This window comes from Nyctereutes procyonoides, unplaced genomic scaffold (assembly GCF_905146905.1).
Source record: "Nyctereutes procyonoides isolate TBG_1078 unplaced genomic scaffold, NYPRO_anot_genome, whole genome shotgun sequence".
Lineage (NCBI taxonomy): Eukaryota > Metazoa > Chordata > Mammalia > Carnivora > Canidae > Nyctereutes > Nyctereutes procyonoides.
This window is the reverse complement of record NW_026575049.1, coordinates 62,134,760-62,149,600: the sequence shown is the minus strand read 5'-3', so window position 1 is coordinate 62,149,600 and position 14,841 is coordinate 62,134,760. Positions and strand designations below refer to the sequence as shown.

At 36.8% G+C, this 14,841-nt stretch overlaps 1 protein-coding gene across 2 annotated transcripts in view; it reads right to left on the bottom strand.

Annotated features, from left to right (window-relative positions):
* Positions 1–860: 860 nt before the first annotated feature.
* The window catches only part of PEX13 (peroxisomal biogenesis factor 13), a 33,566-nt gene continuing 19,585 nt past the window's right edge, over positions 861–14,841 (bottom strand). For both annotated transcript variants that reach the window (XM_055328947.1, XM_055328948.1), the window contains 3 exons: positions 13,948–14,642; positions 13,310–13,435; positions 861–10,817 (listed from right to left, as the gene is read on the bottom strand). In XM_055328947.1, coding sequence (XP_055184922.1) covers positions 10,519–10,817; positions 13,310–13,435; positions 13,948–14,642 — 1,120 coding nt within the window. In that variant the 3' untranslated portion in view covers positions 861–10,518. The remainder of the gene's footprint in view (positions 10,818–13,309; positions 13,436–13,947; positions 14,643–14,841) is intronic.

The following is a 14,841-nucleotide window of genomic DNA, read 5'->3' as shown; positions in this document are numbered from 1 at the left end:
AATTCATTAGGTTCAGTGACCCTTGCCCAAGGAAGAATCTTTAGCCTTGTACAGATGTTCCTTCTGAGGCCTTTTATGCAGAATGGGTAATTTTACCTAAGACTTCCATCTACTTCCCCCTCCTCACCAAGTCTAACCCTTTTATGTTCATAAGCTCATCTATCCTATTAGTTTTAGTACAGACTCAGTTGCTTTAACACAAACCCTAAATACAGTGGCTTAAACACAAAGTTTCTTTCTCAAATTATAATAAAGGGGTGCTCCAGAACTGGCATAGCTGCTTTGCCATTCCTGACACAGTACTTCCATTTCTAAGTCTGAAATGACTGCAAAGGAATTGTGGGATAGTCGTGTAAGGCAGTCAAATTCTCCACAGGGGGTAGGAAGGAGACAGGTTAAGACAACTTCTAAAATTGGTAATAAATAGCAGGATGAGCACATTATTTAGAAAGAAGGTAAAAACGGGTGCCTGAGTGGCTCGGTCAGTTAAGCATCTGCCTTCAGCTAAGGTCATGATCTCAGAATGCTGGGATCAAGCTCCATGTCCTACTCCCTGCTGAGCAGGGAGTCTGATTCTCCTCTCTCTGCTCCTCCCCCTACTTGTGCTCACTCTCTCTCAAATAAATTTTTTAAAAAGAAGGTAAAAATAGAGCAGCAAAAAAGTTTAATGTGATCGCTTCTGGGATCAGGAGTCTGGAGGGGATTAATTTATCCCCCCCTTCTTTAAATCACAATTTGATTTTTTAAAAACATGCAATTTTAGTAGTTTTATAGTTAAAAATATAAGTAAATGAATAAAACATATATATGAAGTAAGGAAAATAGTAACTTCAAACAAGTTGTTTATTCAACTAGGCAAATATTAAATACAAAAAATTAACCATAACAATCTAAAATAAAAACTTCAAGTGATACCAACATTGGTGAGGGAAGAGCCAACAGGGAGAAGCGGTTGCAGGAGAAAGCAGGGAGGATGACAGTTGGCCAACAATCTTGTGTTGTTGTAGGCCTCCAATACTGGTAACTTTCAACACTGGTAGAGGAAAATAAAATTAGGAGTTAGAAGTAACCAAACCAAGCATAAAAATAGAATGTATAGCTTTCAAACCTGAAGAAGAGGCAGCGTGCTCTACGGTCGCAGGTCTGTCTCTTGGGTCAGCAGTGTGTGGACCGAACAGCCCCGGGGCTCCCCTTCTCCAGGCCACCAACCGCCTTCCAACCCACCTTTTCTCCAGGGCAACCTTCGGAGCCAACAGCCACCCTCTGCCCCCGGGTCCAGCCAAAATCCTACTTGGAGCTTAGCTCTTTGTTACTGATGAACCCTGAGCTCTCAGGAAACTCGGAGCCAGTCCTCCGAGGCGGAGGCCGCCGTCCAAGCACCTGAGGGCACCCGGCCGGCCCCTGGGGTCCGCCGTTACCTCGGGGGCGCGGCTCCGAGGCCGAGGCCCCCCCCCCCGCACGTAGCCTGAGCAGGAGCACAAGGGAGCCGAGCGCCTCCTGACCATGCATCTCCGTGCTCTCCTCCGGGCCGTGCCGACAAGGGGAACCTTTCGGAGCGCCCGTCCTGGGCTCTACCCACCAGGCCCCGCCTGCCTTGCTGGCGAGGCACGATGATAGGGGGACCACAAGGTGGGCGACCGGCCAACTCCCCCCGCGGGGCAGCGAGGGTCCCTGGGGAAGGGGAGCCTCGGAAGCCCAGGGGCCTCTGAAGGGCCCCCGCGGCCCCCCTACCCCCACCAGGTGCCGGGGCCTCTCCCTGCAGTCAGGAGGCAGCCCTCCCCCAAGCTACGGACCAAATGGACACAATAAAGCTTTTTGCAGCAAAAAGAAAAAACCTGAAAAAAAATTATCTATGAAAAACAAAACAGAACCCCAAAGCATGGTAAATACAAAACTTGTAATAAGGTGGCAGAGATTTATGAAATAAAAACTGATAAAACGATGAGAAACGGGACACCTGGATGGCTCAGCGATTGAGCGTCTGCCTTGGGCCCAGGGCTGATCCTGGAGTCCTGGGATCGAGTCCCGGGATCGAGTCCCAGTCCAGCTCCCTGTGAGGAGCCTGCCTCTCTCTCTGATGAATAAATAAAATATTAAAAAAAATCTTTTAAAAAAACATGAGAAGCTATCAAATGGAGATTTTTAAAAAAGATTTTTTTATTTATTCACAAGAGACACACAGAGAGCAGAGACACAGACAGAGGGAGAAGCAGGCTCCATGCAAGGAGCCCAATGTGGGACTCGATCCCGGGACCCCAGGATTACGCCCTGGGCTGAAGGCAGACACTCAACCTCTGAGCCACCCAGGCCTCCCATCAAATGGAGATTTAAAATATACTCACTCCACTTAGAAGCAGTAAGGAGACAAACAAAAAACAAAAAACAAGCAAATATAAAGATGAATTTAAAATATAAGTTCAGGGGCATCTGGCTGGCTCAGTTGGTAGAGCAGACTACTCTTGATCTCTGGGTGTAGAGAGTACTTTAAAAAGTTCAACCTAACACACTGTTCAATCTAACAGAATTCCCTACTCCATGTTTCCACATGGAAGTATTTCTCCAGAATGACAGTACTTCTTTTTTCCCCCACTTACCCTCCCTCACTTCTTGCTTCTCAGAGTTTGATTAGGGAGTTTGGAAGATTTGTGCACATGTACACTCACTAGATCCACTCTCACTAGATCACTTACCTACAGTGAACATGCTGTCCGATTTTTCCTGAACATTCCGTAAGTTGGGTAGGTTACTCTTACACTGGATGGATAATTGAATTCACGGAAATAGTAACAAATCATATGCCATGGCCTCCAAACTAGCTTGAACATAAAGCTCACAGACAACAAGCTCCACCTGCCTGTGCAAGGTCTTCATCAGATGCATTGTCTCTCTCTCTTTTTTTTTAAGTAAGCTCTATGCCCAATGTGGGGCTTGAACTCATGATCCTGAGATCAAGAGTCACATGCTTGCTCTACTGACTGAGCCAGCCAGGTGCCCCTAGTCTCTCATTCTTTTTTTTTTTTTTTTTAAGATTTAATTTATTGGGACTCATGGGTGGCTCAGTGGTTGAGCACCTGCCTTCAGCTCAGGGGGTGATCCCGGAGTCCTGGGATTGAGTCCTGCATAGGGCTCCCTCCAGGGAGTCTGCTTCTCCCTCTGCCTATATATCTGCCTCTCTCTGTGTCTCTCATGAATATATAAATAAGTCATTTTTTAAAAAGATTTTATTTATTTGAGAGAGAGTGAGCACAAGCAGGGGGAGGGGCAGAGGGAGAAGCATACACTCCACTGAGCAGGGAACCCGATGTGGGGCGGCTGAATGCCAGGACCCTGAGATCATGACCCAAGCCAAAGGCAGACGCTCAACTACCCAGGCGCCCCTCCTAGTCTCTCATTCTTAAAGATAATAAGACAACTAAAGTTCAGCAGAAACCTGAGGAAAATATTAATCATGAAAGATAAAAGATTCACAACAGGGGAGAAAAAGACTATCTAGGAAAGTGGAAACCTCAAAACAAAGAAAACCACCAGTTCAGACTTGTGCACAATGACTCAAGAAAACATATGGAGAGTGATGCCTTCTTTACAGTATATTTTTAATCTAATAGAGCCTGAGTGAACCTGGCCTAGATTATTAGCTGTACTTGCTTAGCTAAATCATGTGCTGAAATCCTTGTTTTCCTTCAAGCCCTGTCCCCTGTTCATTTGAGAACACACAAGTATTCTGCTTTGACCTACTTTTGAGCACTGAAGGATACTTAAAAGCAGAAAACAAGAAGAAGAAAGCAGGGAACTTAAAAGCAGGAAAGCCTAAGCAGCCCAGACTGTGTTACAGGCAGATATTGTTTTCATAACAGGCACTTTTTAAAATACACTAACTGTGGATAAGCCTAGGTTTCCCAGGATTTCCCCAGGACCTTGCCCAGTGACTTCTCCAGAAAAGGTTCTCATAAATTCTCAGAGAAACTGGAGCCCGACTATGATCCAGTGCCTCTTTTCAGTTTATCATCTCCTGGGATACCTCATCAAACACTAGCAATACTGCCTTCTAATACAGGTAGGCTTCTGCATGCTAGTACCTCACTTTTATATTAATCATCTATCATACTCCTTTATATTTTTGATAAAACAAATTATTTCATACAAAAACCCCCCATTATCAAGCAGGAGTGCAAAAATGATTTGGTATCAGAAAATCAACGTTCTTCATCACATTACTATTACTGAAGGTGAAAAATCAAAAGACAATCCAAACAAATGTAGATTTAAATTAGCATTAACAGGGAACTCTTAGGGCAGCCCTGGTGGCTCAGCCGTTTAGCACTGCCTTCAGCCCAGGGCCAGATCCTAGAGACCTGGGATCGAGTCCCAAGTCAGGCTCCCTTGCATGGAGCCTGCTTCCCCTCTGCCTGTGTCTCGGTCTCTCTCTCTCTCTCTCTCTGTCTCATGAATAAATAAATAAAATCTTAAATAAAAAAAGGGGGGAGACTTTTAATGAAAAATTAACTAGCATAAAACTCACAGCAAATATCACATTTAACAGAGCAACTTTAGACTCTTCAGGTAGAAAAAAATAAAAATGCCTGCTACCACAGCCACTGTCCAATACAGACTGGCAACCTAGTCAAAACAGAGAATGAGAAGCACAAGGATTGAAAAGGAAGAGGTAAGACTGTCATTATTTGAATTTACATAGACAATCCAAGAGAATCAATATTAGAATAAGCATTCATCAAAACTGAAAACACAAGATCAGCACACTAAGTTCAATGCATTTCCTGTGCCAGAAATAAGAGAACACCATTTTCAAAGGTAACAAAATTTATAGTCCCTTGGAACTAACCAAAACAACAGAGACAAACAGGAAACCAACAAACACACATATACATAACGTCCTAAATGGAGAAATTATGTTAATAAATGGGATGATTTGACCTTAGGTCAATTCTCTCTAAATTAACTTATAAATTCAATGTAAAAAAAAATTCAATGTAATTCCAATAAAAATGTCAACAGCTTTTCTAAAAAAAATAACTTGATAAACTGATACTGTAACTTGAAAGAATAAAAATCTATAAACAGCTAAGGTAATTTTCACAAACTAGGACAAAATAAAAATTTAAAAAGTAGGCCAAAACAGATTCACCTGTTAGATATTAGGACATATTACAAAGTAACCTTAATCAGGACAGTGTTGTACTAGGAAAGGAACTGACATATATCAATAGAACAGAGCAGAGCCTCAAAATTTCATGTTTACAGATAATTGCTATATAATGAAATGGGGAAAATATGTATTATTAGGTAGATGGTTAGAAAACTGGACTACAATCCTACTCCACATGCCCAGCAGACAGTCACAGGACCCAAAAGGATATAACTTGGTATCAACGTCACTTAGCTTGACAGAAGCATATACCACTGTAAACATATCATGTAGAGGAAGGCATTCTCCTTGGTAAGCCTCATGTGCCACAGGAACCGCTATCTTGTAAAAATCCTTGACAGTAGGTTCTAGGTCTCTGCAATGAGGAACAAGCTCAGTTACCAGCCCTACCTTACTCAGTGAAGTCTCAAAGCCTGTACAAGAGAAAAATGTTGCTGAGTAAGCAGCTAGCATTCCATATTTATCTTGACTCAATAGATTTCCAAGGAAATTGTAGTAAGGAGAATGTAAAACCAAGATCATTTTCCCATACATAGAGAGAAGGGGTTTTGTTAACCTTTCTCCCTTAATGACTAGCTGGAGAAAAAGTTGGCTTCATGCCACATACTATACCCAAAAATAAATTCCAATTAAAGACCTAAATGTAAATGGTGAAACTATAAATCTGATAGAAGAACAACCCCTAAAAAGCTCAACTGGGAAAATTAAAGATTTCTATTCCATGAAGGACACCAAAGACAAGAATTAACAAATGACAAGACTAAGTTATTTGCAATGTCTGAGCCAGACAAGAGAATATCATGTCAAGAATATTAAAAAAAATTCTTGTACTACATAATCAGCAAGAAAGGGAAAAACCTAACAAAAAAGGGGCAACTTGTAAGTATAGTATTTTCCACAGAATGGAAAACCAGGATGACTAAAAAGCATATGCATCGTCTCAATAATCAGACAATGCAGATTAAGGCAAAACACAGCTTCACACATATCAGACTAACAAAAATCAGAAAATGTCAAATGCTGCTGAAGATGCAGATAAAATGAATCCCTCACGTCTTGCTGGTCCAAGTGTGAAGTAGTACAACCACTCCTGAGAAAAATTTAAGCATCACTTACCTGACATTAAGTTTGCATATACCCCAAACCCAAGCCATTCTACTCTGGGACATATATCCCACAGAAATTACAGGGCAGGTTCATAGGAAGACATGTACAAGTTTGGAGAAGGTGGAACAGCTGGGAACAACTTAAGTATTTATGATTAGAGGAAAAGATCAGCTATGGTATGCAAATGCAGTAGAATATGCACCAGTCAGAAGCATGTTATATAAGGTAACAGGAATAGGTCTTAAAACCTAATATTTTATGGAAGTTACAAGCAAAATGAGATTTATACCACAGTATCATTTACATAGAAAACATATAATATATAGTTTTTCAAGGAAATATACCTAAATTTTGGGAAAAGACCTGGAAGGATAAACATTAAATATAGTAGGGAATAAGGAGTATGGAATTGCAGGCAGGAGAGAAATAAAAACTATTAATGTGAAATAAAACAGAACAAAAGTGTAGCTTTTCTAGACCATTGATATTGGCTTCATAAAGAATATGATCAAGGACTGACTCATTCTGAACAACTTAGATCCTTATAAACCAAAACACTTTACATGAGTAGAAACACCATTAAGACTTAGGTTAAATTGAACACCAATAAAAAATAAATTTATTATTAAAAAAAAAGACTTAAGTTAAACATGATTTCTTTAAATGTGAAAAACTATTCACAGGGCATAATATGTAAGTATTCTACAGGATTTATGCATTTGCTGAGTTTAAAAGAAATAGTTCATTCTCCCAAATAAGATAAGCTAAATAAAAACTAATATGAAAGAACATTTCAAGGCAATGCTGAAAAGACAAAATTTCTTGTGTTGAATAAATATTCCAATGTGTTTTTTTCTCAGGCCATTCTCTCAGCAAAATAATTTTATTTTATTTTATTTTTTTTAATTTTTATTTATTTATGATAGTCACACAGAGAGAGAGGGAGAGGCAGAGACACAGGCAGAGGGAGAAGCAGGCTCCATGCACCGGGAGCCCGATGTGGGATTCGATCCCGGGTCTCCAGGATCGCGCCCCGGGCCAAAGGCAGGCGATAAACCGCTGCTCCACCCAGGGATCCCCAGCAAAATAATTTTAAACTACATTTTGGGCAAAGTTATAAGTACAAGTGAATTTTGATTTTTAATTTAGTATATGCAATTCTGAAATTCTAGACAAGATATAAATCCTTTGTAACATTTTTACAGGATTTAAGAAGTTTCGATATACACAGAAAAATTTAAAAAACTGATACTTGCTGTAACATCGTACTTTTGATTTTGCTTTTCATTTTTTAAGAGCACTCTCACATGAGGCAGATGTAGCAGCTGTCTCCAATGTTGTCACTGAGGAAACTAAAAATTAATGTAGTTAAATCTTATAGTGAGTTCATAGTGGTATCCAGACTAACATCTAGATTTCTCAAAACCTGAACTTGTGGTCTTGTTGTTGTTGTTTTTTTTTTTTGGTCTTGTTTTTATTTATAACCTTCTAGGTAATTTTTACATAAATGTAAATGTTATTTTTCTTTAAATCACAAAAAATAGAACAAATTGGTTTGCAGTAGTTAATACACACGATATGAAGAAAAAGATACTTTTTATATTAATTGCAATCCTGCAAAAAGAGTTAAGTTTATCTTCAAAAAATGTCAACCAAGCTTAATATATTTTTATTTGTCCAGTAAAAGTAACTTCACAATCTATTAAGAATGAAATTTTAACTGAAGAACAACTTCTGTGCTATTTTCCATTAAAGATAGCATAAAATAAAGGACATCTGTATTCAAGTAAATATATAATTATGACATAATGACAGACTAAATCAAGTACCCAAAATAAAATGTTAAAATATGAAAATGTTTAGTCCTCTTACCTTTTCCATTCTAAACTGACAAAATACAATCAGAAAATAATAATTTACATGAAATCTGTTTTCTTACTGTGACTTGTGATTTACTGTTCCATTTAATTGAAAATGTTTTGGCTTCAGTTAGTAATTTTTGTAAAGTAGTACTTAAGTAAGTTCCTGAAAATAACAATATTAGAGCTGTGAACATTACATCTCATCTAATAAATTATACTAAAACTGTAATGATAAAAAAAAGGCTACAAAACTTCTCTGCTTATTCTAAATTCCTTTCCCAGAGTTCAAGTAGAAAAGGAATTTTTAGACAACAAAGTTACCAAAGTTACCTGTCAAAGTTACCTGTCGATAACAGATATCACAATTTAGTATACTTAGCCAAAAAACAAACACCCTAAGAAAAGTGAAACTGTTTTTGTCATTCATTCTGTGCTATACTCGTCTTATGTACCTTTAATCGTCTTATGTACCTTTAATCGTAGTCACAAATTCTGTGCTAGAGACTTGCCTTTTCTAACCTAAATAGAGCTGACTCAACATTTCATCCCCACTTCACTTCTAGCAATTTTGATGTCTCAACCCAAATTTAATAATCTGTTTTATCGAAAATTATTTCAAGGACAAAATTTTCATAAATTTAACTCTAACAACAACAAAAAAGCAGAACCTCTAATTGTAGAACACAAATGTAAAATAATATACAAGAAACTTTATCTCAACTTGAAGAGTAAATAATATCTGGGTGTTAAAAAACAGTCCTAAGATAAATTTTACTTATTTTTTTTTTCAGCACGGGGTCAATTATGACCAATTTAAATTATGTTATTTGGGGGATCCTTGGGTGGCTCAGCAGTTTGGTGCCTGCCTTTGGCCCGGGGCGTGATCCTGGAGTCCCAGGATCGAATCCCATGTCAGGCTCCCTGCATGGAGCGTGTTTCACCCTCTGCCTGTGTCTCTGCCTCTCTCTCCCTCTCTGTGTCTCTCATGAATAAATGAATAAAAAATTAAAAAAAAATTATGTTACTTATACTGTCATTTCAAAAGACAGGTTCCCAAAAGCCTTTACTAAAATTCTATGCTGAGTATAGAATTTGGTCCTTACATGTTTTTGTGTGAACTGTTTTAGAATTACTGATTTGATGAACATAAAGTCTATAAGAAGATGAAAATAATCAAAATCTGTTTCAAATAGTTCCAGGCTTTAAATAATATCTGTAAATGTATTCTTGTACACCTGTATCCCTGACAGTATTATTTTGTAGTATGATCACAGCAAGTATATGGATTTTCCAATTTTGTGGGGGAAATATTCAGTGTACTGAAATTTAACTGCATTTAAAGTCATTATTAAACACAAAACAAGTCATATAGCATTATCATACACTAAATGACAATTCAACATTTTATTTATAGTCTCAGTGGTAAAAACTAAACCTAAAAGAAATGTATATGCAATGTGACACATTTTCAATGTTTAAAGAACATCCTGAATATGGAATTTAAAAAGTAATTATACTAGGGAAAAGAGAATCCATGAAAAGACTTAAATCATTAATGCTAGAACTGATTATTCTGTTACGTGCAAACTCAAAGGATTTGGGTCTTGGCTAGAGAAAAAGAAAACGAATCTAGCATATATTCTGATTTATGCAGGATGAAATCTAGGCATATTGTAAAGGGATAAAAAGTTCTATGATCCTCAGAAGAAATGGAAATAATCTGTAAGAAAGATAAATTTCAGCCTTAGCCTTTTTACTAGCAGGAAAACCTTTAAGGGTTAAATATCACTCTAGAACCATCTCCTTCAGAATACTTCTAGTGACCTTTGCAAGGTAAGTTTTTAAAAATACAATAAAAGGTATCAATTGTTGGTAGGTAAAGACATATTACTGCCTAAAGCAAACCCAAGACTGGATATAACACAGATCATAAAATTTTTATTATTCAGTTTAAAGTTGTAAAAAAAAAAAAAAGTAGCTTTTTGCTTGTTCTCATATTTATATGTTATCGTTCAATTTCTGAGGATTCCAAATCAATTAAGCTCTAACTTTAAAAAGCATTAAAGACCCCTACTGTAGCAAACAGTGTATTCTATAGTTCATCAATTTTACTTTCCATAAACATAGGATTTTAAAGAAGATGAAAATGACAGCAGTCTCCATAATCTTAAAATTTAGGTGAAACAAATATCCTCATGGTCCAATAACTTGTAAAATGTAACCAGGTCACTAGACCAACATACTAGTGTACAACTTTAATAATTTCTAGCAGCAAAACACCTGGAATAGCCATTAACAAATGTGCTCATCAGATTGTAGATTAATTTCTTTGTAAGAAGTAATTTTTAAAAAGTCTAGTTTGATTGCAGGCAAACATGAAAGATATCAAAGATCTTGTTTATCTCCACCTTTTCCAGTGGAATCAGGTGCAACTGGAACCTTATTAGTTTCAACAAACACAGATTCAAAGGCAGCTTCCTGTTCATCCAAAGAATCAGCAGCCGTGGCTCCTTTAATTAGTGTTGTGTTGGTAAAAGATTGTTGCTGCTTGGAAATTTTGCTGGATTCCACTGCTTTTCTACCTCTTCTTTTACCAAGAATTTTTACATAATTAGCAGGTATAAGTCCTGTTGTTTGACCATCAAGACTAGCCAGAAGCCAACCACGCACTTTGGGTTGCTGTTCTGATGGAAGAAAAGACAGCCTTGTAATTATAACACACACTTTGGAGTCCAACACAATATCGATAATAAAATATTATATAAAATCTGTGTTATATTTACACACTAAAATATATAAACAAACAGTATATACATTCAAAATCAAATGATGAGTAGACTTAACAGTTCTAGGGTCCCTTCTTATAATTTATACTTTTTACTTTATACTTACTAAATATATTTTCAACTTTGAAGAACATGAAGTTTATATCAGTTGGACCAGTCATAGAGTAAGGAGATTCATTCTCCCAAAAGCTAAAACTAACATCAGTGTCTTTCATATTTTAAATTGAAATTTAAGAAATGAATTTCTCATTTCTTTTCAATAGAACTTAGAAGCAAGTATAGAAAATATATACCTTTATACAGCCAGATTCTTTATATACTTTTGGCTAAAATATAAAACTCATTCTATGTGATTGTGATGAACCTTTTTTTTTTTTTAAAGTAGGCTCCATGTTGGCATGACTTGAATTCATGAATCCTGAGATCAAGACCTGAGCTGATAATCAAGAGTCCAACACTTAAACAACTGAGCCAGCCAAGTGCCCCTGTGATGAACAAACAATTCCGAAGATAGTGAATGCTGTGGATTTTAATCCAAGATGAGGAAAAATAAAGACCTCAGTTATCTCTAGACATGTGACAAAAAAGGTAAGGCAATACTTTAAGCTTGAAGTAGGAAAGATTTACTTAATATATTCAATTTTGTATTTTGGTATCTTTAAAAAGCTGTCTCTCATTTTAGTTCAGCAGTGTAAGTCAGGTACAATATAACATTATGTTAATACTCTACTATAGAGAAAAAAAAAGCAAAATGGACCATATTTGTGACTGATTTTGTTCTAAATGCTCAGATGTACGTTACGTGAGCAATGGAGAAAAGAAGCAAAGCTAAAGTGTTAAGAGGCATCATTAGTGGAAGAATAATTTTAGATATAAAATTTTCCTGAAATATTATATGTAATTGAAAGAAACCAGACTTGATCTTTTTTTTTTTAATTTTTTTATTTATTTATGATAGTCACACGCAGAGAGAGAGAGAGAGAGAGAGGCAGAGACACAGGCAGAGGGAGAAGCAGGCTCCAGGCACTGGGAGCCCGACGTGGGATTCGATCCCGGGTCTCCAGGATCGCGCCCTGGGCCAAAGGCAGGTGCCAAACTGCTGCGCCACCCAGGGATCCCTATCTTTTTTATACTTTACATTAAAACTAATTATTCTTATAAGTCCTAATTCTAACAATAAATCTTAAAATGGAATTATTCTTTTGAAATTCAAAATAGTTAACTGCTATTTTCACCAGAAGAAAAATATAATATTTAGAAACCTAGGTTTTATGTATGAGGGATGAAGCATAGATTTAGCAGATTTGACCCAAATTTTTCAATTATTTATATAATAAACAATTTGCACACTGAAGGTATTTTTCCCCATATAAAAAATGATTACACTAATTAAAGGTTCAAGTTTCCATTAAAAGATCACATAGGAAACAGCCCAGGCCCTTACAAGTATAGGTTCTGAAGTCAGATAAACCTAGGTTCATAGTCCTGCTCCATCACATCTTAGCTTTGTGATCTTGGACAATTTAGTTATTCTGAGTCTTAGTTTTTTTTGTAAGTAAAACAGAGACAGTACAATAATAGTACCCACTTCATATCATTTTTGTAAGGGTTAAATGCAGGATCTAAACTATAGTGCCTTGTACTATAAAGGACAGCTGTTACTGTCATTAGTATCTTTACCAACAAAATGTTATTTTTCCTAGCAAACCTGAATCCCCACAAACACACAACCCCCCTCCCAACGCCAATTCATTAAAAATTTTGATCATCATTACTGGGGAAAGCTAAGGAAAAAAGCCATTTTGCCTGGAGCCATTAAAAACTATTAGTGTCCTAGTCCAAAAATAAACCTGAGATATGTAGAAATTTCTTGCTGAGATTCTTTAAAAATTCATGACAGTAATTCCTAAAATGTTCATGTTGGTGTTTCTGAAGTAAACGCCATTCAAATAGAAAAGAAAGCAATACCAGTCCAAGCAGTCAAAGACTGACAGGGATACTTACATGACACTGGATAATTTCTTTGGGTTGTTAGATTTATTACACATAGTGCTTACCTCATGGTTTTTTGTCTTTTGTTTTTTTTTTTTTCCTCCTCATGTTTTTGTGTAGGGGTTAACAGGGCTTGGAATTCAGGTTTTGAGTTTAGAAGAGATGATATAAACAAAATCTTTCCCTATCTCAGTGAAATATTACTGTAACAACTCTGTTGGGCATTTCTCCCCCACACCCTCAGGTTTGGAAGTTCTAAACTGACACGAAAAGAGAAATTCTAGCAACTACTTCTGAGTTAACTAACAATGAACAAGATCCTTTTTTGCAGTTTTTAATACTACATTTACAAATTCAAAAAATTCATGGATAATTCCAATTTATTCATGTTTTGTTACCTTTGAGAGCTAAGTTTAGCATATCACCAGCACGGAAAGAAATTTCTTCTTCAGATACAGCAGCAAAATCATATTCTGCTCTAGCAACTACGTGGTCATCCTCACCACTTGCCCAGTTGGTATTGTCTACAAACCAAATTAAGAATTAAGAGTTATGACTATGATTTGTAAACTCCATAAATCTACTTCCCAAGAGAAAAGTACCCCCCAAAGTAAATTCTATAACACTGCATAAAATCCAACAATATGTTCACTTCGATATCGATTGATTATGAACTTTCTTTTTCTTTAAGCTCAAAATTACAATTACCTGTATATTCTTATCTACTTCCCGGTCAGTAAGTTTTAGAAAGATAAGGGAATTATGTCCTATGTATCTTTGTATCCTCTACAGTATTAAGTTCAGTATATTGTAAACAGTAGTCAGGCAATGTGTACTGTTTTGTTAACAAACAATAAATAAATCAATAAACTTATTTTTGCTACATACTCATTTTCTAGTTTTCAAGTTCTTAACTGAAAATATAGCTGGATCAAAATATTAAATACAAATGACTATGAAGAATGCTAATTTAATAAATCTATTCTTGAAATTTGAGATTGTTATGTGGTTTTTGAATGCATTCTTTTACTCTTACCTGTTACTTCATCATTATGGGTAGACAGCAGTTTCCAGATGAGGTAAGGACCACCAAGGATAACAGCAAAGAACAAGAATATTGGCCAGGATTTTGCTGAGTTAGCTGCTCTGTCCTCAGCACCAAGGCAAGCCACAGTTCCTTCACTTTCTGCCCATAGGTCCTCATTCTCAGAGCCTCTTCTTAAACCTATCATCCACTGTAACCGTCTATAAAGATACCTAATAGTCCTGACTAATGCAAAAGCTGAAAAAACCTTTGTGAAATGGATTTTTAATCGGGAAAAGTGATTTGCTACATCCAATACAGCCCTGAAACTGTTATAGACAGCTGAAAAGGTAGCATCCATCATCATACTGACGGAGGCAAATGCATGCACAATACTTTCAATGGACTGAAATGCACCTCTGCTGCTTTCTTCAGCTTGCTGAACAAATCTACTGGGTGGCAGATCATCTACCCGGAGGCGGTTATAGCCCAACCCATTATATCCATAACTATAAGGGCTATAATTTCCATAAAATGAATTTCCATAGGCACCATATCCTGAAGAAAATGAACTGTAAGCAGGCCTGAAAGTATTCACATTGCTGCTTCCTGTCTGCTGTGATGGCCTTGGAAGAATAGGTGGGGGCACTCTGGTAAGTGTTGGTTGTCCAGGTCTTGTCAATAAAGTAGGACCCAAATCAGCAGATCTAAAACCAAATAAAGCACATAATAAATTCAATTCAAAGTAACTATAAAATACTTCTTACATATCCAGTGTTCATGACAGATTTGTTGAAGATATAAGAATAAGGAATAGTCTAATACCCACATGCTTACAGAATCTCAGTCTTTAAACAAAATGGACAAGTAAAATAGCTGACTAAACTCTATTTTCTTGTTTAGTTA